The sequence below is a fragment of the Siphateles boraxobius genome, unplaced genomic scaffold (assembly GCF_051911475.1).
Source record: "Siphateles boraxobius isolate OS27281-9 unplaced genomic scaffold, OSU_SipBor_1 56, whole genome shotgun sequence".
In the NCBI taxonomy this organism is placed as follows: domain Eukaryota; kingdom Metazoa; phylum Chordata; class Actinopteri; order Cypriniformes; family Leuciscidae; genus Siphateles; species Siphateles boraxobius.
In genome coordinates, this window is record NW_027509182.1 from 9,458,393 (window position 1) to 9,481,666 (window position 23,274).

The 23,274-nt window shown below is 37.8% G+C and overlaps 2 protein-coding genes across 3 annotated transcripts; both read right to left on the reverse strand.

The window, feature by feature from the left end:
- Positions 1-425: 425 nt before the first annotated feature.
- rom1a (retinal outer segment membrane protein 1a) lies at positions 426-8,012 on the reverse strand. Its single transcript, XM_077206632.1, has 4 exons — positions 7,443-8,012; positions 5,411-5,841; positions 3,821-4,067; positions 426-2,374 (listed from the first exon to the last, which is right to left on the reverse strand). Exons 1-4 carry the CDS (start codon positions 7,590-7,592, stop codon positions 2,159-2,161), a joined length of 1,044 nt encoding a protein of 347 aa, XP_077062747.1. The 5' UTR covers positions 7,593-8,012; the 3' UTR covers positions 426-2,158.
- Positions 8,013-12,692: 4,680 nt separating this feature from the next.
- LOC143715041 (uncharacterized) lies at positions 12,693-22,074 on the reverse strand. 2 transcript variants are annotated; one of them, XM_077206634.1, is made up of 9 exons: positions 22,032-22,046; positions 21,892-21,936; positions 21,324-21,566; positions 17,158-19,954; positions 17,024-17,052; positions 16,622-16,783; positions 14,581-14,647; positions 14,281-14,388; positions 12,693-13,873 (listed from the first exon to the last, which is right to left on the reverse strand). In XM_077206634.1, the coding sequence occupies exons 3-9, from the start codon at positions 21,437-21,439 to the stop codon at positions 13,079-13,081; spliced, it is 4,074 nt and encodes a 1,357-aa protein (XP_077062749.1). In that variant the 5' UTR covers positions 21,440-21,566; positions 21,892-21,936; positions 22,032-22,046; the 3' UTR covers positions 12,693-13,078. The 2 variants fall into 2 exon arrangements, with proteins under 2 accessions (XP_077062749.1, XP_077062748.1); XM_077206633.1 differs by having other exon boundaries at positions 21,892-22,074.
- Positions 22,075-23,274: the final 1,200 nt, after the last annotated feature.

Sequence of the window (23,274 nt, forward strand, 5' to 3'; positions counted from 1 at the left end):
ATGAGAAAAAAATATGAAATTGTCTTCAGATTTTTAATAATAATTTATTGAATGAATCATTTCCAGCATCAAATAATTTGCTTATCCACATTACAAGCGAAAATACAACACAATCAAAATCATCAGAACATATTTATTAGGGTACGTTCACACGACAACGATGTACTAAAAACAGAAAAGTTGTCAAAACAATCCCGTTCTCACGGATCTGCGAAAACGATTCAAAACACTGTATTCTGCTGCTCTAGGCCAGTAGTTGGCGATGTCACTTTGTAAATAAACCCTATGTCCCTATAGACTGAACACGTAAAGCGCATGCGCATGACGTCAGTGTTTTCACAAATTCGCATAGTTGTAGTTTAGAAACAGAAACGAAGAGTATCATTTACAAAACTTGCATTTTGAATCCTGTTTTCAAAGGTTCGCGTTTCCAGACCCCCAAAACATAATTGTCGTGTAAATAAACGTTAAAAACGCATAAAAAGTTTCCCATTTTTAGTTGAACATGGTGTTGTGTAAACGGCCCCTTAATCAGCAATGTGGAGATTTCTTAGTGGTGCTCACTGCAGTGCCAAATGATTTTAGCTCCTCCCCTCTGGACATAATGGGTGGAGCTTGACCTCCAGCTCCACCTCTGTCCTAATGGGTGGAGTTATGTTTAGTGATAGGGTTATGGGTAGGGTTAGGGTGTGGTTGGACTGTCTAGCTCCACCCATTGGTTTTGCAGTGAGCACCTCTCAAGATTTTAGGCCAGTGAGATTTGACAGTGGGCGGGGCTACCCAGTGTGATGCCAAAGAAATAGAAACCTAGTATCAATGTGTTCTATCGTTTCTCAAGGTTGTTGGCTGGTTAGAACAAAATTTGTTTTGGAAGAGAAAGCTTTATCGTGTCATGGGTAGTACACAGTGTAACTACTATTGTTCGAAGGAGCTAAACCTTGTGAAAAAGAAGTACTTTTAGCATATTTTTAAAAGGAGTACTTATCAATGAAATAATATGGTCAAGTGCAAGTTGAATTTAATGTTTTCAGATATTTAATGTCATGTTATACACAATTAAATACAAATGTATTTAGTTTACATTTCTGTTAAATGTGAGTATGTTAAATGTGAGTAGTGCTTTTTCACCCATTTAAGTAGGACTTATGTAATTTCATAATTACTTCTGTTGTTTTTTAAAGTGCGCTGTCGAATGGTAAACTAAAATATGCTTTAATTTCATTTCTATTGAAATGTGTATGTCATGTATTTAGATATACAAGTTGCAATTTAGTATATTTAAAAATATTTATTTAAATGTAATATCGAATAACACTACAGTTAAAATTATAATAAAGTACTTCACATGTGATCTAGTATGTTAGTTAACACATCAAAATAAGTGTACTAATTTAAAGCACAAAAAATTACATAAAGTCAAATATAATTTAATTTTGACAAATATAACTTAGTGTACTTGAAAGTGCACCCTCTTTAAGAATACTTAAGTGGCCTTTTATTTCATTAGTATTATGTTACCTGCAAGTACATTTTTAAAAATGTTGCTTTTAAGATTTGAAGTACACAAGTGCACATTCATTACAATTAAGCACATTTCTTTTTCACAAGGGCATTGTTTTGCATGTTTCGGTTATTCCAGATTACAATCATTTACAAAGATCCATATGGTAGCAGTAGTATATTACTGAATCAGCCTTTTTTAGGTGTATGATTTTGTAAATGGTAAAATAATGTAAAATAACTTTCAGTTAACACAACTGCTCAGTAACTCTTAAATATTCAACCATTAATGATGGAAATGTAAGCACATTGCTAGTCATTTCCCAGGCAGAGCTGCACCAGGTTTCTCCTGACAGGAATGAACAGACGTTTACTCACCCCAAGGTAATAAAACATTAGAGTGCTGCAGAATTGGCAGTGTAATCATTCATCATTTAAAAGACTTCTCACCAAATTGGGTGAAATTTTGATGCTGTTCATTTATTTCAGAAACAACCATTTTAGAGTGTTAACGAAGTATACAACTCTTTGAGATGTGTGTTTAGGTCAATACAACGGATATATATGTATATAAAAATACCAAAACATTAATTAATTGATTGATTAGCTGTCAGCACCCTCAGCCTCCAGCTGGACCGATTTCAGTGGTCCTGATTCTTTAGCTGGTTCCAGACGCCCCTGCTTCGGCTTGGGCTTCAGGAGGGTTTACCTGGTTCAGCAACAGGAGCTTCAGCAAAGGATCCAAATACTCTATGATGGTCTCCTTCACTCCTTTCTCAAGCAAGTAGCCCTCGGTTTCGATCTCCACATTCTCCTGTCCAGCAACGGCCTCCATAGACGTCTGCAGGAGGCGCACACTGGCCAACACTGAGCTCTGTATAGACGAGATGCCATTGATATGGAAAAATGGGTAGAAATGGCTGGTTAGTACAGGTATAGTAGAAGTCAAGTTACAAGTTATAAAATATTAACTTAAAAAGATATTTATTAACAAGAATTTCTGGGTGTTTATTTGTCAAATTGTGTTCAGTCTGAAATTATATATACTAACCTACCAACACTGTATGCACTGAAATTGCCTTTTTTTGCCACACTTGGTAGCCCAGTTATCACAAATGCATTTCAGTAACTGTAATGAATGCACTGCAATGAATTACTGTAAGACAGAACTTATTCATATCAACTGAGGTGATGTTTGAATTTAGGGTAACACTTTGCAATAAGGGCCCATTAGTTAATAAAAAATACTGCTGTTCATTGTTAGGTCATCTCAGTTACATTAAATAATATTAACAGATACAATTTTAATAATGCGTCAGTAATTGTTGAACTTAACATTAACTAAGATTAACAAATGCTTTAGAACTTTTTCATTGTTGGTTCATGTAGTTAAAAAATGTTAACAAACAGAACCTTATTGTAAAGTGTTACCAAATGTAACTTTTGTAGTATAGGGGTAGTTTACAAAGAAATGTAAGTAAACTAAACTGGAAAATGAAATTGGCTAAACCTTGTTGTCCACAAACCAACTGATATTAAACAGCATATTTGATTTTTAATGCGAATGAAAACAAAGTTGTGATCTGTTCAATGTCCATTCAGTGGGTTACTGTATGTTGTCTTGAAAGGTGGTTGAAGGTTTGATTTTCAAAACTCATGCTAGATATGAGCTTGTTTGTTTTTTGTTATTTTTGGAAAGATTCAATATTTCCTATTCTACCATACACAACACTACTACAATCCATTGAATTCATTGGTATATCTATCCGTCGCTAGTCTCAGCCTTAGCTGTCATGACCACGCACTGTTGACTGGGCATTTGATGCATATGGCAAACAAAATTGGAAACACTTCAGGAGTTTCGAAGTCGTCATTTGATTGGTTGAATTCTACAGGATTTCCGGGAGACATGCGTCTTGCGTTCTTTAACATTTCACCTGGAAACAAAGCCTTTGTGATGCCAAACCCCCTCATGGCAGAACAAAGCTGTCGTGGTATGTGACAATGAGCGCTTATCAAAAGTTGACGGCATACTTCCAAGAGTTTTACATGGCGGTCTGTTATTATTGGGACATCGACTTTACATTTTCACGACCTAAACATGGCCCTGTACCAAATGAACTGTGATTGGTTGCTTTACATGTCAGTCAGACGGCCTCTTGGTTGGTCCTTGGCCAATGAAAGCTGCAGACCTTCTGCCATCAAACTGAAGGTCTGGCTACGTGAGACTAATCGCTCTCATTTTAATTTATATTTAAATAAATATGGTGTCTACCCTGATTAAGATCCATTGCGTACATGCAAACCTGTGACAATGTACCTGAATCATAAAGACAGACAGAACTGCAGCTCCAATGGTGTTCATCAGACCCATGTAATAGTTGACCAGGGCTTCTCTGCAACCACGAATGAAGAGGTTGAGTTCTTCGGTCTCATGCTCGTAGTTGTAGTGGGCAGAGTTGTTGGTGATTTTGTATTGGATACAGGGTCTGGGAGAACTAGGGTTACAGCAACTGAAGGGCACGCCGTCAACCAAGTAACGGCCATCCACATTGCTCTTAATGCGGCTAAAGGATTGAAGATGAAGAAAATGGAAGAAAAGAGCACTGAATGATTGCAAACTGTTACGGCAGGTCATATGAGATAGTTCTAAATTGCTGCTCATAAAGTTAAAAATAGATCTCAAAAATATCTTAACTTAAATTTTCCTCAGTTGTACTTTATGCTTTTTATTTATACCTTTGTGCTTTTATACAGTGATGTTACATTTAACATTTTCATTGGCGAAATGTGGTCATTTCAATAACAGTAATTCATGCAACTGGGAATCTCCCACACAGATTTTTCAGTTCCATTTGGTCACATGGACCACATTGACCAATAGTAAGCTGCTTGGTTTAAAAGTGACTTTTGTGTGAGCTACATCGCTACACTATTGACAATAAACAATGGACCTTTTTGCTGACAAATTTCGCTAATGTGACTGTACATTTATTAACAGACACATGAATGTCTGAGTCAACGTTTTCACCTTTGTCTTGATAGCATGGCTATAAAATGTCATATAGCCTTTAATAACATCTCTCACATGTTTATTTTTTTAGCATTGTTGGGAGGAGTAAAATTTACTTATGTGGTTTCAACAACCAGATGCATTTACACTTGTCCAGTTTCGTCTGGAATGAGTCTAGATCATCTCATGAAGTGGTTTGAGTGATTGGATTTAAATCCGTCTCAAATGCGTTTCGGAGGGTATTTACATCGGGTCTTTTCAAGATTGGATAGCTATGAAGTGACCAGGAGTAAACAGGCCCTAAGGTAACTACATCGGTTAAGGTTAGGTATAGGGGTAGGTTCAGGGTTAGTATCTAGCAATTATCCAGTTATTGTAATTACTATAATGAACATGGGGAACAGGACTGTAAAATAAAGTGCTACCAATTTTTCAGAACTAATTTCACTTTTCTAAGCCATTTTGGTGGTTTTTGTGGAAATTCAGTATAAAGTCTGAAGTTCTCCTCAAGTTCACATAGGTGTCCTAAGCAGAGTAAGCGCAGAGATAGTTTACCCCAAAATGCCCAATACCATTTACCCAATTACCAAATAAAGGGATAGGTTACCCAAAAAGTTTAATTCTGTCATCATTTACCTACCTCCATGTCTTTCTAAACCTGTTAATGCCCATACAATAAAAATCATGGTGTGCAATGTTGTTTTGGACCCCAAAATCATTGCATGGACAAAAACAGTTGAACATTCTTCAAAATATGTTCTTTTGTGTTCTGCAGAAGACAGAATGTCATACAAATTTGGAACGACCTGAAGGTGTGTAAATGATGTCAGAATTGTAATTATTCGATGAACTGCTTTATCACTTTAACACTTTTAATTGACATTTTCTTTGACTCACTCCTTAACTTCCTTAGAGCTGAAATCCAGGTAACGGTTGCTGATCCACTGCACCTCAAACCAATCCCTGTAGTCGCTGTTTCCACAGCACTGGAACTCCATCTGAAGACGATCAATGGTCTGCTTCTGGTAGCAGCGGCCAGGGGTGTCGGTGTCCTTGTAGAAGCGAATGCCGTTCTTCAAGCCGATTTTCAACGAGGACTCTAGGCTGCCCATCATGGCGTAACTCAAGATGACTGAAAACAGCATGAGGGTGGTGAAGAATATCGAGCATCCATAGAAGGGCTTTAGGAAGGTTTTCCATTGTGGGAAACGCCCCGCATCTAGGGCGTCCTGGCAGATTCGACTGGCAAAATAATTAATGCCCATTGAAGCCAGACCCACAATCAACAAGGTGTTGGGCACACAGTGGATGTCTGTGTTGTCCATTACCTAAAGGACAGGAGGATGTTGATGTCAGTCCATTTTGAGCTCACTGTGTATATTGAATTTGCTTAAAGGGTAAGTTCACTCAAAAATCAAAGTTTTGTCATTAATTACTCATCCTCATGTCGTTTCAAACCCATAAGACTTTTGTTCATCTTCGGAACAAAAATGAAGAGCTTTTTAATGAAATCGGAGAGCTTTCTGTCCCTCCATTGACAGTCTATGCAACTACCACTTTGGCGCTTCAAAAAGTTCATAAAGAGATTGTAAAACTTATCCTTATGAATTGAGCGGTTTAGTCCAAATTTTCTGAAGAGACTCGAACGCTTGATATGATGAACAGATTGAAACACAACACGTTTGAGCTTCCACAAGAACCAATGAGGTTTGTACTCGCGCGTCAAGCCGGTTCGGTTTGCGCGTCAAGTTTCTATGTTCGCTGACCAATGTTTAAATGTGAATAAAAGCCAAAATTCAATCTCTTCATCATGTAAAGCGATTGAGTCTCTTCAGAAAATTTGGACTAAACCGCTCAATTCATATGGATTCGTTTTACGATCTCCATAACCTTTTTGAAGTGTCAAAGTAGTAGTTGCGTATCTGTCAATGGAGGGACAGAAAACTCTCAGATTTAATCAAAAAGATCTTCATTTGTGTTCCAAGGATGAACGAAAGTCTTACGGGTTTGGAACGATATGAGGGTGAATAATTAATTACATAATTTTCATTTTTGAGTGAACTGTCCCTTTAAACAAGCTTTGGAGAGTGAGCAATTTTTTATTAGAGTAGATATATAAAATCAGTGTAGAATAACCCCTAAATTAGCTAAGTATGTTCAATAATTTTTTGAGAATAAGAGAAAGCTGATACATTAAAAGCACTAAGTTTTGACTTTGTTTTCCATTATGTTTACAGAGAGATTCGAGTGAATTTGATAATCCATTGGGACTTGTAAACCAATTAGTAACTACCTAAGCTTCATCAAAGTATTTTTCCTTGCTTTCTTTAAAGAAAAAAATATATATTTAAATCAGAATCAGTGTGTGTGTGTGTGTGTGTGTGTGTGTGTGTGTGTGTGTGTGTGTGTGTGTGTGTGTGTGTGTGTGTGTGTGTGTGTGTGTGTGTGTGTGTGTGTGTGTGTGTGTGTGTGTGTGTGTGTGCGTGTGTGTCAATACAAATATTGGTGTGAGTAACTAGACAAGTATGGCCCTCTTCAGATAGATGTCACTCTTTATCAGCAGGTTGATTATGACCCATCTAGACGGTCAAACCAGCTCAAAGGACAGTTCCTTAAGCCAATTATGACCGGCTTAGATAATATTTATATTCACTTGGGATAATCCATGTCAGATATTTCTGAATCGTTTTAGCCCTTAACATAGTTATTTATTAATTACTAAGATCATTGTCAATTTACAATAGAGCTTCTATAAACTTCCATGGACTAAATCAAGGCCATAAAAAAAAAACACCTTTGTACAAAAAGTTAATTTGCTACTGAATGCATCAAAGGCTATTTTAAAGCTCAAAGCGAATTATTGCATAGTACATGGAATTATTAGCAAAAAACATCAAGCAAATGAAAAATATGAGGGTTAAATGGATACCTCTCCCCTCCTTCGAAGCTCAGTCTTTAGGAAGCATCCTAAAGTGAAGGTAATCGCTCCACCCAGAGTTGACATCCATGAGAGCAGCCACAAACCCTGGGCCAACTTCACCCTTTTCTGAAAAGTGAACTTCATCTTACCCACAACCATTGTGAAAGAGTATTATGATGTAAACTTGAGAAAAAGGGAAGACTAGAAGAGTGTGGAAAAATACAAAACGTTGCCAAAATGTGAACTCTTTGAAAGAAGTCCTGAGAATCAGGTTGGAACTGCTGGAGGTTCAAATTTTGCGGGAAAGAAAAAGAAAAAAGAAAACTTTGTTTGTTTCAATCCGTTACACTTCCTTTGTTAGAATTTAAGATCAATTAAATTTCATCCAAACAACGCAGCCGCTATTCTGTATGTCGGTGTCACTTAATCCGTTAGCAAATTTCAGTCCAGGTTTTTGTGTGGTGATCCCCCCCGTAACGATGCTAAAATGAGCCAGATGCCCACTCAGTGGTGACCGTGGTGCCCTTCCACCTCCATGCCCATGCTTGGGTGAGACACACTGGACTTGGCCAAAGTTAGAGGTCTTGTGCGTCTTACCTGTAATCCATAAACTATCCTATTACAATGGTCCTCTCCAATGGGAAACAAGGCCACTGTCTGCTCAGCAAAGCAAGCCGTGCATCGCTGCATTGCATCTCATATGTAGAGGATAAAGATGATGAATAACGACAAGGAAGAGATTGAAAGGGTTATGATAGCCAGCCGTGAAGAAAAGTGGCAGCCATTGTGCTTAAAGCTGTCTTTAAAGTTGATAGATGTTAAATTTTGACTGCATACGGTGCTGCATTTTGTAGACTGTAGAAATTATTAGGACCGTTGCCTTCCTTTAAAGTTCAGACTTCCCTGAGTATAGGCGGCCATGAGAGCATCCAAAGGGAAGATCCTGTTCTTGTGCTTAAATACAAAAACACCCATTAAGATTGATAGAAAAAACGAAAAAACTGTAATTCACACATTAACGATCTTCATCAATTTTCTGCTCTGTCCAACCCCTTTGTGTGAAGGATAGCAAAACGACGTTACGCATCAACAAACTTCACTTCTCTTAAAAAATGAAGGATTCAAAAACTTTTATGAGAACCGAATTTGTTTACAATAAAAAAATATTTCAATCATGACAACTCTCTGAACAGTTTTAGGGCCAGATTTACTAAATAGGGCAAATTAGCGTGAGAGCACAAAATCATAAATGCAAAGATGGGAGTGGAAAGTTCTGCGTGTGATTTACTGACTAAAGAACACAGATGTGGCTGGATACTTTCCATAATGACCAACGCAATCCATCAGTTAGCATCTGGTTTAAGACGTGCTTTTTTGGGGGCAGTAAATAATGACGCAAACCTTAGTAAATCACCTTGCATGATTCATATAAATACTCTCCTCCCATTAATTTAGCATCTGAAAGGAAAAACTCCTACAAAAGTTATTCCAGCAGCCATATCACCCTGTAGCCCAAGACCGGTTGCCAGCTGAAGCTAAGAAGGGCTGAGCCGGGTCAGTACCAGGATGGGAAACCTCCTGGGAAAACCAGGTTTCTGCTGGAAGATGTGTTAGTGAGGCCAGTAGGAGGCGCTCACCTTGTGGTCTGTGTGGGTCCTAACACCCCAGTAAAGTGATGGTAACAATATACTGTCAAAGAGCACCGTCATTCAGATAAGACGTTAAACCGTGGTTCTGACTCTCTGTGGTCATTAAAAATTCCAGGATTTCCTTCGATAAAGAGTAGGGGTTGAACCGCGGCATCCTGGCCAAATTTGCACCTTGGCCTCTGTCCATCATGGCCTCCTGATCATCCCCATATGCTGATCTACCGTACACAACACTACTACAATCCATTGAATTCATTGGTATGTCTATCCCTTACTAGTCTCAGCCTTAGTTGTCATGCCCACGCTTCATCACTGTCTCCTCTCAACCAGTAAGCTGGTGTGTGTGTGAGTGTGGTGGGCGTTCTGGCACAGTATGGCTGCCGTCGCATCATCCAGGTTATGCTGCACATTGGTGGTGGTTGAGGAGATTCCCCCTTCCATACTTAAAGCACTTTGAGAACCTATAAAAGTGCTATATAAATGTAACAAATTAATTATTAGTCAGCCGCAAAAAATAACTCTGCCCATGCCTTTTTTGGCACAGTTTATTCACTGTGTGTCTTTAGTGAATCCTAACAGTATTTTTTTTACGCCAAAAGAGGGTTTGCACTGGCACAAGCTGTTAGTTAATCTGGCCCTTAGCATGTTATTTAATATTGCAATGTTAATGTATTTGGTCTGGCTGGATCTGCAACGCTGCTGCTGCTACAGAGCAAGTATGGACTTGTTACTGCTATAGATACACAAGTTGCTGTGAGCCTGTAAGATATGCTGCTGCAGGATAAATAGACATACATAAATCCCGAGCAGATCTAGACAGGTGGAGCTGGGGGAGGTGGAGGGTTTCAGAGAAAGCAGGACTAGCCCACAACAAACAATGAACCAGACTATTTAAATGCTGAGCAAGCAATCTCATTGACTGCACGATCAGCAGAGGCCAATTAGCTTGTGCCATGCTGTAATGATGCAATATCAGCCTGCGCCCTCTAGAGTGTCATGACTGAAATATAGATTACAAGTGGGGAAACACCTTGGACAGGGCTCACACACCAGTCACAATTACATTCACACATACAGGCAGTTTTTGTCTCTCCAGTTCACTTATCCTGCATGTCTTTGGTTTGTGGGAGGAAACGCTCGCTGACAAGGCGAGAACATGCAAACTGCGGGGTACAATACTTCAAAAGCGTTTATTAATATTAGCTAGTGATCATTTCAAAAATTACTAATTCATTTTTAAAATCAAAAGTTTTATCTGTAAACATGAGTTATTGCACTGTGAACTTTCTCACTTAACATTAACAAAGGTTAATAAATGCTGTAAAAATATACTCATTGTTAGGTTATGTTAGTTAATGCATTAACTAAAGTTAGCAAATGAGACCTTATTGTAAAGTGTTACCGTGATGTGCTTACATGGATGTAAAATAAACTTTGCTGAGATGTCATTAGCTTTTGATTTGATTTCAGTTCTTTAATCCATATCTTATTCCAGCTTAATTCTTAAAATGACTATAGGCTACTAAGTCATTTAAATGACTAGTTGACATGAAATACTTTGGGGAATTTTAATTTAGTCAATGTTTGGTGGTGTGACATGTTAAACTGCATTTACTGTAAGTTTATTCTGATTTTAAACAACATTCATATTAATTGGGAGACTACATGAAATATTTTTACTTTTAATCATGCTTTTTTTTACACTGAAGGGCAATATAAAATGAACTATTATAAAATGAACTATTTAACTAAAAAATAGTAACCAAAGTATACTCATACAGTATATAATAATTTATAATATGTATTTCAATTTTCTTTTCTATTATTTATGGATGTATCTTTAACTGTGTCTTTATTGTCAGGTTTTTAGTTATAGGAATTCAGGTGCAATTGTTTGTAAATTACTTAATACAACTGCATACAATACCCACTGAAATGAATATAAGAGGCTTACAACATTAATATTTGTTTTACTTTCATTTATTTATATCAGCATAGTTATAGACATTAATACAAACTGCAACAGCAAGGCAATATAGGATGATGCATTATAGAGTTTGTAGAAGCGGGTGCACCGTTTCATAAACAAAATCAAAATGACATTCTACTGCAAAATCCTAGGAGTTTTTTTTCTTTCTAAAAACAAACACGATGTTCTTATTCTTTAATGTTCTATTATATTGTCATACACACAAACAACATGCATTACATTTACAATTTATTTTACATTTTTCTAATGGAAAAACATATGGAATGAAAAAAATTGCATGGAAAATGTTTTTCTTATAACCTTTTGCTTTTAAAAAAAACTGTATGTGAAGTATAGTCTTAAAGACAGGACTCCGTTTACCTTAGTTTTTCACTCCTCCCTTAATCAATCAATGTTTTTATACCTATTTATACCTCTTCAAGTTGCTGCTAAGGTTATCAGACACAAATAAAGCTTTAGAAGTAAGAGTATTAGAATAATTACAAATGCATAAGCACATGCACTCAAACAAAACATTAAAAATGCAAATAAATATTGAGTAAATATGAATATCTACTAAGCAGGCTTTACAGCTTAAATTATTTTGTCTTTAAAAATACCAAACCCAAGAAGTATACGTCTGACTAGAATCAAGAAAACAATGTGAGATACTCTTGTGGCATCAAGATCTTTAGGGGATCAAGCGTTTTCTACAGGTGAATACGTCAACAACACAGAAAATCAAGATGGAAAATCAGATCAATGCGGATCTTTCAGTGGTGAAATATCTTTCACTATGATCTAAAACTACAGAAACAATCTTTAAAGTCGTCAAGAAATAGCATTCGCAACCCACTTTACTTCTCTAATGAGTTATTATTGCTACTGAAACTGGATGTTCAGGGGGAAAAGGCAGGGACTTGATCCATCAGGAATTAATTAAAGAATGAAAAGAATGCAAGCAGACCTGAATGTGAGTGTGCAGATGATCCTCATATTAATTTCAGCCTCCCTTCGCTGGGAAGCGAGGCTGAAAGTCAAATTCACCCATTAATTTTTCGTTACTCTTATTGCTGTAATCTTTATTACATTAATAAGCAATAAACATCAACCAGCATTTAATTGCTACATTAACTATTAGCAAAATGCTTTATACAGTAGCCCAAAAACAATGACGTATTAATCACTTTTTTTATTGCAAAGTGAACAGCTTGACGAGAAGTCGTATATAAAAGCCTGTAGACTGATTTTTTTGTGAAGGAAATGTAAAGGATGTAGCGTTTACGCGCGCTCCTGTGAGCCTCTCTTCCATTCAATGACACATGCAATGAATGCTTATACAATGTTCAGGAAAATTATGAAAGAGCCATTCTGTACTGAAATATCAATGTGTCATGCAAAGAAAAGGGATTCGTTCAAACTATAGTCTCACATAACCAGATCTATAAAGTCCGTAGTCTCAAATATACTTTATAATCAAACATAACCTTAAAGGTAAAAAAAAAAAAATCATTACCTTATCTATCTGTGAAATGCAGAGCTGGTTTAAACAGATCCACATTGCTATGATCAAATGCTTTCTTAACTGCTATTTTGTCATTTTTGTTATTGAGAGGAAAGTGAGCAGCACATACGTTCGTCTAAACGAATCAGCAGCGTGGATGTTTGTTAACAATATATCGCTGCAAAGGTATTTACAAGTTTTTTTACTATTAACCGAAGAACGAAAAAGAACTTCACTGTGTATATCACGTTCAGTCTCTTCTAGCACAAGCAATAAGCTGCTGGCTGCAGTTCACTTAACGGCCACCGGTGTCGCTATCGCTAATAACAAGGGTTTCTCAATTCTACACATAGCCCCTTTAAGACTTCACTACATCTCAACCTAAATTCCAACTTCTTACAATTAATTATTTTTTTTTTAATTAGTGATGAAATACGTTGCCAAAGTGCCTTTGCCACAAATATTTTGAAACCATAAGTGCTATAATAATAAATGTATAATAAATATTCACCATTTTAAAATGTCACAAGTGTGTACTCTCTCCATCATGAATATAGTGGTTGAGCATTTTTTGAGCAGACTCCAGACCAACCATCCCATTTATATGCTCTCCAACACCACGGCTGTTCGCTTCTCTCCAATCACATTCAATCTCATCCTCGTACAACACTTGCCTGGTGCAAACTTGTGATTGGTGGAGGTCCATCATGGATTTATGATGATCCTGCTGCTGCTCTTGCTGCTTCAGAATCCCTATGGAGTGGATCTCTTCCAGACTAGTAGAGAGCACACGAATGGGAGAGCCCAGATTACGTACATCTGTGATGTGGTAGCCATCGCAATCTGGATCATCAGGACCCTGATTGAAGCAGCCCAGGCTTACATCGTCGATAGGAATCGGTAAGGTTTCGGGGTGGACGGTGAACTTGAGATGTGGTATCTGTAGGCCGTGAGGAGGTTGATGACATTTGCTCTCCTCACCCCCAGATTCGCTCTCCGTATCCACATTTCCCTTTGAATATTGGTTCACCCCCTCCCAACAGCCTTGTCTCTGCTGCCATTGGTAATACGATGCATTTCCATGATTTCCCTGCGAACCCCTCAAGACGCAGATCTGTGCCTCCTCTCCCATTTCTGACCAATCAGATTCCTCCTCCTCTGGGAGTGTTCCCAGCGATTGGTCGTCGCCATGCATTGAGACTTTGTCGTAACGATCACTATCCATGAACTGAACTGGAGGTGGTGCGACTGGAAGTGGAGTTATGGGATCGTCAGACTTCAAATGTTTCACCAGGGCATCCTGTAGCATTGATGTCACCTATAGTATAATGGAAGGGTATTGGAACGTCATTAAATTAAGGAAAATAATTCTGATTAGAGGCATATTTGGAATAACCATGAACTAATTATTGTACATAAGAATTAATGTAATATAACGGTAGGGCTGGGAATCGATTAAAAAAATTATTAATGCTTGGTACACACTACAAGATATTCTGGTTGACTTTGGACCGATTTCTCCCTTTCGACAATCCTAGATAAAGTCCCGATTATCTTGATGGCTTTATAGATTATTTTATCATATTTTCCTGTGGTGTGAGGCGTGTAAAGAGTGACCAAACCTGCTCGGAAGAACATTGCCCCGATCGCTAATTGTAAATATTCAACAGTGGCATGTCAATATAAACATTACTTATTATAAAAATAGCTAAATCAAACTCTCACATTAATGGTCTCTAGACTGTGAATGGTCGTTTTTGCCGCAGACAGTTGATCTGTGAGCTCAGAGATTCGCTGGTTCAGGCGATCGCGCTCTCCATCCATATTCTGTGCCTAAATGGAAGTAACAAGACAGACAGATGTAACAATAAAGTCAAATTTAATACAAATACAGGTTGTTTTGAATTTGAAAGTGCTTGTGTAAATCAATGGTTTATTGATATTATGAGATTGTGAATTCATTAAAACCAATGTACTTAATTCCTTAGGGTGGAACTAAGATTGAAGAATTAAACTGCGCTTTACCACACAATGCAGTTTTTTCTCCAGAAGGTGGTTGGTTTGTTGTGTGCAAGAGTAGTTGTCCTGAAGTCTGATGAAAGAGAAAGAAAGAAAGAAATGTCCTTACCCTAATACACTTTAACAGAATAACAAGAACTGTAATGTAAAGTTTTCAGACACTTAAAGGGTTAGTTCACCCAGAAATGAAAATTCTGTGTGTAATTACTCACCCTCATGTTGTTCCAACCCAGTAAGACCTTCGTTCATCTTCGGAACACGAATTAAGATATTTTGATTAAATCTGATAGCTGTCTCACTCTTTCATAGGCTGTTAGGTAATTGCATCTGCCGTCCCAGAAAAGTTAGTAAAGACATCGTTAAAATAGTCCAAGTGACTACAGTGGCTCAACCGTAAGTTTATCGCACGATGAAAATACAGAAGACTTTATTCAACTATTCATTTTCTTCTGTGTGTGCCTCTGACGTGAGTTCACGAGAGCGCCACGACCCATACGCGAGAACTAAGATGACACAGATGTGTCTCGATTTAGTGTTTAAAATGATTCTAACTGTGCATTTCCTGGATGTCCGAATCGTGAGAAACCAACAATAAAGCGTAAAAGTGCTTACCAAAGCCGCAAAATGAATGGCTTACCTTTCACACTTTCCCATCAAATGATCTTCTCACTTCTCGCGTATGGGTCGTGGCGCTCTCGTGAACTCACATTAGAGGCCCACACAGAAGAAAATGAATAGTTGAATAAAGTCATTATTTTTGCGCACAAAAGTACTCTCATGATATAGGCTACTTAAGGTTGAGCCACTGTCACTTGGACTATTTTAACAATGTCTTTACAAACTTTTCTGGGTCGGCAGATGCAATTACCTAGCAGCCTATGAAAGAATGAGCCAGCTCTCAGTTTCATCAAAAATATCTTAATTTGTGTTCCGAAAATGATCGAAAGTCTTGCGGGGTTAATTACTGACAGAATTTTCATTTTTGGGTGAACTAACACTTTATTTGCATGTTAATTCATTAATTATTTACTTAACTAAATAAAAATATGTATTATAGTTCAACGTTATGTTAAATGCACTTGTGTGCAAAGTGTTTTTTTTTTACCCACTTAAGTGGGACTTAAGTACATCTTCATCTTAAAATATGGTTGAAGTGTACTGCTGAATGTATTGACAAGCATTTATGATAAACTAATGCATAATTTTATGCAATTTCTTGTAGAATCTTGTATGTCATGTATTATATATATTTGTAGTTACACATTTGTAATGCTGAAGTTGTAATTGAAAATATTGAAAATACATTTACTTTAAAGTTTAAATGTTTTATTAAGTACCACACTACAATTTAAATTGTAATCAAGTACTTTACATCTGCTTTAGTCAACACATTAGAATAAGTGTACTTCTTTCGAATGACAAAAGATTGTTAAAAGAAAGGATTTATAATATTGAAATCATGAAAGTGTACTATTTTTAAGTACACTCAGTTGGCTTTTTAATTAATATTATATGAATTTCTTTTTTGTAAATACATTTAAAATCTGAGGAACACACATTCAGTACTATTAAGCAAACTTCTTTTTCACAAGGGAAATTTGGGTTTGCTCAGATGAAATATTAGAGAAACCTGCAGGGCTCTTTCTCTTGTTGGAGCAAATCTTATAAAACTATTAAAAGCTAAAACAACACATTAATTGTTAAATGCCATAAAAAATCTTCTTTTGTCATGAAAAGTCATGTCTCATATATCCTCTTATAAAAAAAAATACATCTGTTGTGTATGAAAAAAAAAAATTAGTGTATGCAAAATGAATAAATGGAGGATGTGCACTGCCTTCCAGACCACAAAACCTGACTGAAAGTTTGAGCTCAAATCATGCTAAAATCAGCTTTTTTTGGACTGGTTTATTTGATGTGCATGCATTATACATTAATCCAATAGAATAGAATAGAATAGAATAGAATAGAATAGAATAGAATAGAATAGAATAGAATAGAATAGAATGTGCTATATAGCACAGTACAATTTAGTCTTGTGTCTCACCTTGTGAACCGCTCCAATAAGCTGTTTAGCTCTATGCGAGTTCTTTGTAACTCAGATTCAATCAGCTGGTGGCCAGTTTTGAATTCAGATCCCATGCATTCCATTCGCACAGTGGTCTGCAGCAAGCTGTGGTGGAGAACCTCATTCTGCTCCTGTAACATCCTAGATTGAATCGACAGACGTTAGACAGACAGACACCTCCATGAATAGAATCACATATAGACTGTAAGAGACACAGTGCTTCTATGAGTGATGGCATCCCAGGAGGGGATCATTTACATCTGAGTGTATCTTAAAGCAAGTTGTTTCAGTACCAAACAAAACTGAATAGCAATTTCCAGACCCAAAGTTTAGCAGGCTGCATGCAAAAAAAAAGAATGCAAAAGTAAACAATGGACTCACATTAATCTCTCCAATTCTGAGTCCTTTTCCTATGCAAAGGTGAAATTGGTTGCAAATGTGGAAAACCCAACAACAATTGATATAAAATATGTATGTTTTCATTCTACTTTAACACTAAAGATAAATATACTCACTTTTAGGAATGAGGATGACTCTTGGTAGCTCACTGTCGATTGGTCGTCCTGGATAGTGGAGCTAGCGGATGAATCTGACTTGTTAGAATGAGGAGAAGTGGACCGCTGGCCAACTGGAGAGTGGCGAAGATGACTCGGGCGATCATCATTGTGATGATCCTCTTTGAAGTGGGAATGATAGTGGTTTGATTCAGAATGAAAGTGGTGATGTTCTGTATTGGAATGCTGATTCTGCGATTCTGGGTTGTCATGGTAATGATGGTGATCTTGAGAATGATGATGGTGGGATTCTGGTTGGGAACGATGATGAGATTCTGAATGCTCATGATGTTGAGGATGGTTAGACTCTGCATTGGAATGGTGATGGGAATTTGAATGGGAATAATGGTGGGATTCTTGAGATTTGTGGTGATGGTAATGATCAGGTTCAACAGGGGGGGTTTCATGACTTCCTGAGGGGATATGGTTTGGGTGAGATTCCAGAGGATCATGTTCACTGTGGTGGTGGAGTTCTAAACGGGAAAGGTGTCCTTTAGGATGTGATGCGTTGTGATCTTGGGATTCTGAATGTACGTTAGGATGATTTTCATAATGATGGGAATTAGCGTGAGCAGGGCCTTTTGGATAACTGTCAGATGAGTGATGGTGATGTTGATGAGGACTATGGTGAGAGTCAGTATGAGAAGAATGATAATGGTGTTCCGGTGTAGGAGATGCATTATGAGAATGAGAGTGTTGGCGATTTTCAGTGTGAGAATCAGAAGTGTGATGGCGTTGGATGGTGTTGGATGAGTGATTAGGATGGGAATGATGATGATGATGATGGTGATGGTGAGATTTGGGGTGAGAGGACTCATGGTCAGAATGATGGTGTTGCAATTTCACATCAGACTGGTGGTGACTTTCTGTGTCAGTAGAAAGATTAGTTGTACTACCATGCTCTCCATGGTGGTGGAGAGCAGGAGGCGAATAATAGTGGTGAGATTTTGAATGGGAATGATGGTGGGAAGGTTCTGAAACTGAGCTGCTGTGACTTCCATGGTTGTGAAGTGGCGGTGAAGGTGAACGTTGATGGTGGCTGTGGTGGTGTGATTCTTTGTGAGAAGGATGAGCTTCTGGATGGGAAAGATGATGGTGAGTCCCTGACTTAGAAGAGTGTGTTGAGCTGCGGTGAGCTCCATGATGGTATTGTGATGGAGAGGGTGAATGATGGTGGGAATCTGAAGGAGAATGATGGTGTGGTGATGGGCTATGATGAGTTCCATAGTGCTGATGAGATGGCGATGGTGAATGATGGTGATGAGATTCTGGATGGGCATGATGGTGATGAGGTTCTTGATGGGAATGACGGTGATGAGATTCTTGATGGGAATGATGGTGATGAGATTCTTGAGGGGAATGACGATGGTGGTTTTCTGATTCTGGAGAACAAGGACATGAAGGTGGGCTATGATAATCTTCATTGTGATGGTGGTGAGAAGGAGATGATTTGTGGTGTGAATTTCGATGATTCGATGAATTGAAATGTTTCTCTTTGGGGGCAATTTGGTGCTGCTTCTGACCTTTGTGACCACATTCAGTCCCAGATGAAAGACATTTTGAGGAAGAGCTAGTATTGCTTGTATCACTTCTTGCACTGTCATAACGACGCCTGGGAACAGCCTGATGCTGTTGTTGATTGATGAGGTCCCTTTCAGAATAAGGATGCTTGTTGGAGCGGGAGGTCTTGCTTGAATGTGAGTGACGTTTGGAATGGGAGTACTTACTGGAGTGCGAGCGTTTGCTAACATGGGAATGAGCAGTTGAAGTTATGGAGCTAGCACTGCTTCCCGGCCGGCTTCTAGTAATTTTTGACTTCTTTTCACTTTTATGTTCAGGCTTTGGGGACAATGTCATTGGAGACGTTGAAGTCTGTCCAGGGCTCGAGGGCCTATGGACATCTGTTACCCCAAGGGAAGTAAGTCTTGATGGGCTAAGCACCTGCCTTGTGATTTCGTTCAAAAAGGCAGAAAACTTTATCTTCTCCTTCACAAAGATCTTATGGGCTTCTTGTTTCCTTTTCTCCCGCTCTTTCTCATCCAAGTCTCCAGCACCAGCATGATCCACTCGCCTGGGCAGAACCTCCATAGACTTGGTCTTTCTTATGTTTGCAGCCGCTTTAGCGTGATTCTGTTCTTGCCCCCTATTTCCCTTTTCATTCTGTTCTCGGGAATATGTTGCCTTCTTGGCTGTCCCTCCACCCTTTTCTTTGACTGTCAAGTTCTTTTCCATGCTTGTAGACTTCTTCTGTTGGCCAGTAGCTTCCAATAAAGGCATTGTATCTGCATCATCCTCATCATCCCCATCATCCTCAAAGGCTCTCCGTCCTCTGCTGATATCCATACATGATTGTGAGTGCTGTGGACGTCGAATTTCTCGCTTGGACTCGGCAGCCAATGGGGCTTTTTCCAGACTGGCTTCAGATGACCAAGAAGAACCAGAGGAAGAGGAAGACGAAAAACTAGAATTGGAAAAATATGATTTGGAGGAAGAAGATGAAGAGGAATTGGAGGAGGAAGATGAATCAGAAGAAGAGGAATCGGAACTGGATGAGCTTGATGAAGACTTTGAACTAGAGGAAGACCCAGAAGAGTTTGAGGAAGTCACTGAAGCTTTAGAGTGAGTTTTCTTTTTCGGTGTGTGATGTTTATCTTGAGGTTGTTGATAATGAGGATGGTGATGATGATGGCTTTTAGCTTGGGAGTGATGATGGTTATAATGCTCATGAATGAGATGACCACTGCTGCCATCTGAGGCACTATAGATGAAAGTGAAGAAAAATTATTAGTAGCTCTTACTAAGGCAGGAATCACTGTTACTACTGCTTATTCAAAACTCATGACTTATAAACTTATAAATGATGTATGAACTCATCCCACACCATTTTTGCTTGGGCTAGTCAGCAACTGCTTAGCAATGCCCATCAACCATTCAGGAGATAGTACTTGCATTTTGATCCTGTGTACACCTGGTATTAAGATGCGTTTTGGTCGATCGGATCACAAGTAGACAAGGGAGACACACTTGTTTAAACCTGGTATTTTAATCCATCTCTTTTATCCACTTTGAACCACTTCCGTCCTGATTTCTTCAAGGAAAGGGTCTATGGGTGGGGAAATTAAATTTTTTTTTTTAGATCTTTCGATCTAATGGATAAAATAATCTTGTGAAATTTACATATGTACATGACCGGAGACAATGGAAAAACATCGGGAGAGTATCAGCTTTTGTTCCTGATCTGACAGCCGCAAGACTACGCCGAACGCTGTAAGTGTGTGTTACAAATCAGGAATGTTGAAAGAACATTGTGCTCGGTACAATTTTCGTATTCAAACCAAACTTGGGCCTTCAGCCAACAAAGTTTAAATCCTGGTTGGCTAGCGCATTTCCCATAAAGTTTACACATTAGATCACTAGCCGGTAGAGTAGGCAGTTTTTTATGACTGTTTGAACGCATTCAACCACATGAGCGTTTACTGTATGAAATGCGTTTTCGATGACTTTCAGAAGTGGTCGAAAGTGGACAAGCTCAAAACATTTTAGTTTTAAGTGAAGTGACGTGAAGGCCAAGTTTGTAGTTGAGTAACCCACACTCGAAATTTGTCACAATTAGTTAGTTCTAGTTAGTGCACAAACATTAGGAGCAGTGAGTAGTGAACACAAGAGGTGAACACACACACCGCAAACCATGGACATACACACCCGGAGCAGTGTGCAGCCATTCACTGTGGCACCCAGGGAGTGATTGGGGGTTAGGTGTCTTGCTCAAGGGCAACTTAGTCATTTCCTGCCAGTATTGATAATTGAACCCGCAACCTTCGGGTTACAAGTCTGACTCTCTAACCGTTAGACCACGACTGCCCCCACATTTAGCGTCATCCACTTGTGATCCGATCGACCAAAACGCATCTTAATGCCAGGTGTAAACATGGAATAAAAATATTTTTTGTATTGATTCTAATGCTGTATTTATCTGCATTTTACAGTAATACAATGTTGTGCTTTAAGATAAATGCAACCCCCATGTGTATATACATTATGCACATTTATATTTATATATAAACTACTTTTTTTATTACATAAATTAACAAAAGTGCTTTTATTACAAATACGTGTAAATCTATCACCTCTTATCTTCATGTTCTTCTGGAAGATGTGCACCATGGCGATGAGATGAGTGCCGACGCTCATGGTGAGGATGCTGATGGTGTTGACTATGGTGATGTATCTGATGATGAGCCATTCCCTCTGTTCTTGCTTTTTCTCAGAAAGACAATGGAACTGAATTGAATAGGTCTTGAGTTGTAAAACTGTTGCAATTTCCTTGATTCCAGAGCAACAAGGCGTCCTCTGCCTCTCAGTGGGAAGTACTGTGGGAATATGTTAGAGGTATGATAGTGCTAGTAATTTATAAAGTTAAAAAAATCAGTAACAAAAAGACAAAAGATGTCCACATGGTAAAGCATGTCTGACAATTAAAACTATTAGAACATCTGAATAAACTACTGACGTTTTAAGCATTGACATTTAGATTATCTAAACAAAAGTGTTAATATAAAATATACTTGATCTAAGACAAATAAACAGGAATTTTAAAAATTCTTAAATACTTGAGAGTCTAATAAACTGTACTACATATCTCGTTAATTTTATTACTCTACATAAAAAAAAAGTCAGCTTGTTGCAATATCTTACCGTAAAATGGTTACAGAGAAAAGAAGCCAGACTTCCTCAAGGGATCTAAGAAAAATAAGTATTGAGTAAAACCAATTTAAAAGCACAATTGCAATACTTAATTCCAAAGGGAAAAAAATACGAAAATGCCTAAGCCACACCAAACAAATGCTGCGTGTTTGAAGGGTTCAGGAGAGATGATGAGAGCTCTGCTATTTTCACAACTTTTCTATCCATGTTTGTCCGTCCCCTTTATTTGACATGGCTGATTTTCCAGCAGCCATCAGAACAGTGTGAGCACCAGATGTCAATAATTCCTATCACTGTCTGAAGTGCCCGTGGCAAATTTGTGCCACAATGGTAACAACATCAATTTAAAGCTAAAATAACTCTTGAAGGGGAGATTATTTTCCATTATAGGCAGTGGCTAGTTCTTATTATTATTATTGAGGCATCAGATTAAATAAGATGCATGCATGATTTTATTCAATTATATATATATTTAGGTTCTTAGAGATTATTTATAAATGTTTAAAAAAAGAGTTCATCTTTTGATTTGACCTTGTATATGGTTGTTAGGTCATTTAAATAAAACGTTGATAAATTAGTAACCTGACGTAGTACTTTTTTTTTTTTTCTCTATGTTTCATAGTTTCCCTTGCTTCAGGCCTGGGTTGTGTGTCTGTCATCACTATTGATGCATATGTTAATGCAACAGAGATGAGGATGGAATCATTGAGAATCAATTTAAATTTACAACATTAAACATAACACACGTTCGCAGGCACATGTTTTCCCCTCACCATCCAAGCCAAGATTTAACAATGTGAAACATCAGAATCACTCCACTGAAGTCATAAATGTCAAAAAACATTGATCAAAAAAAAGATGAATACATATCTTCACAAAAGTTCAGTGTGTATAACAAATACAATCGCAGATGGTACTACTTCATATTACTCACAGCCATTGTCATATAAATAAAAATAATCAACCTTTAAATTATATAGACTGAATGTTAAAAATTTTCACAGAAAAAAAAAAAACCAAATGTAAATATCATCAAGACTTACAGTAAGCGACTTCCCCTATGCTTTAGGTATGAAATGCAATTTGCATGAATTTTGTTGCGTCTCAGGGACACGAACAAATAAAGTGTAAACAAGGACGAAATTCCACTATTGCAAATCCTATTGATTTTCATGGTTTTGTCTTTTCCTGAGCAGTGGCTAAAATTTGGATACGTTCATCTCAGAGTGTCCTCTAGCTTTCTTAAAAGTCTTTCTCAAAACCTGACAATGTCTATTTAGAGGACCGGAGTGCAAACGCTTTGACCAGACTGCAACTTCAGTTTATTTATTAGAGCTGATCTGGCACTTTCTAAAGTTTCATAAAACTGCATCA

What these genes read in the sequence shown, in the direction of transcription:
- rom1a (XM_077206632.1), bottom strand. Translation starts at nt 7,592, where the DNA reads ATGGTTGTGGGTAAGATGAAGTTCACTTTTCAGAAAAGGGTGAAGTTG. An exon ending in AGCTTCGAAGGAGGGGAGAG is followed by an intron (nt 5,842 to 7,442) that starts GTATCCATTTAA and finishes CCTGTCCTTTAG; the next exon opens with GTAATGGACAACACAGACAT. An exon ending in AGCTCTAAGGAAGTTAAGGA is followed by an intron (nt 4,068 to 5,410) that starts GTGAGTCAAAGA and finishes TCAATCCTTTAG; the next exon opens with CCGCATTAAGAGCAATGTGG.
- LOC143715041 (XM_077206633.1), bottom strand. Translation starts at nt 21,439, where the DNA reads ATGGCTCATCATCAGATACATCACCATAGTCAACACCATCAGCATCCT. An exon ending in TCAGAATTGGAGAGATTAAT is followed by an intron (nt 16,784 to 17,023) that starts GTGAGTCCATTG and finishes GATTCAATCTAG; the next exon opens with GATGTTACAGGAGCAGAATG. An exon ending in TTATTGGAGCGGTTCACAAG is followed by an intron (nt 14,648 to 16,621) that starts GTGAGACACAAG and finishes CTCTTTCATCAG; the next exon opens with ACTTCAGGACAACTACTCTT.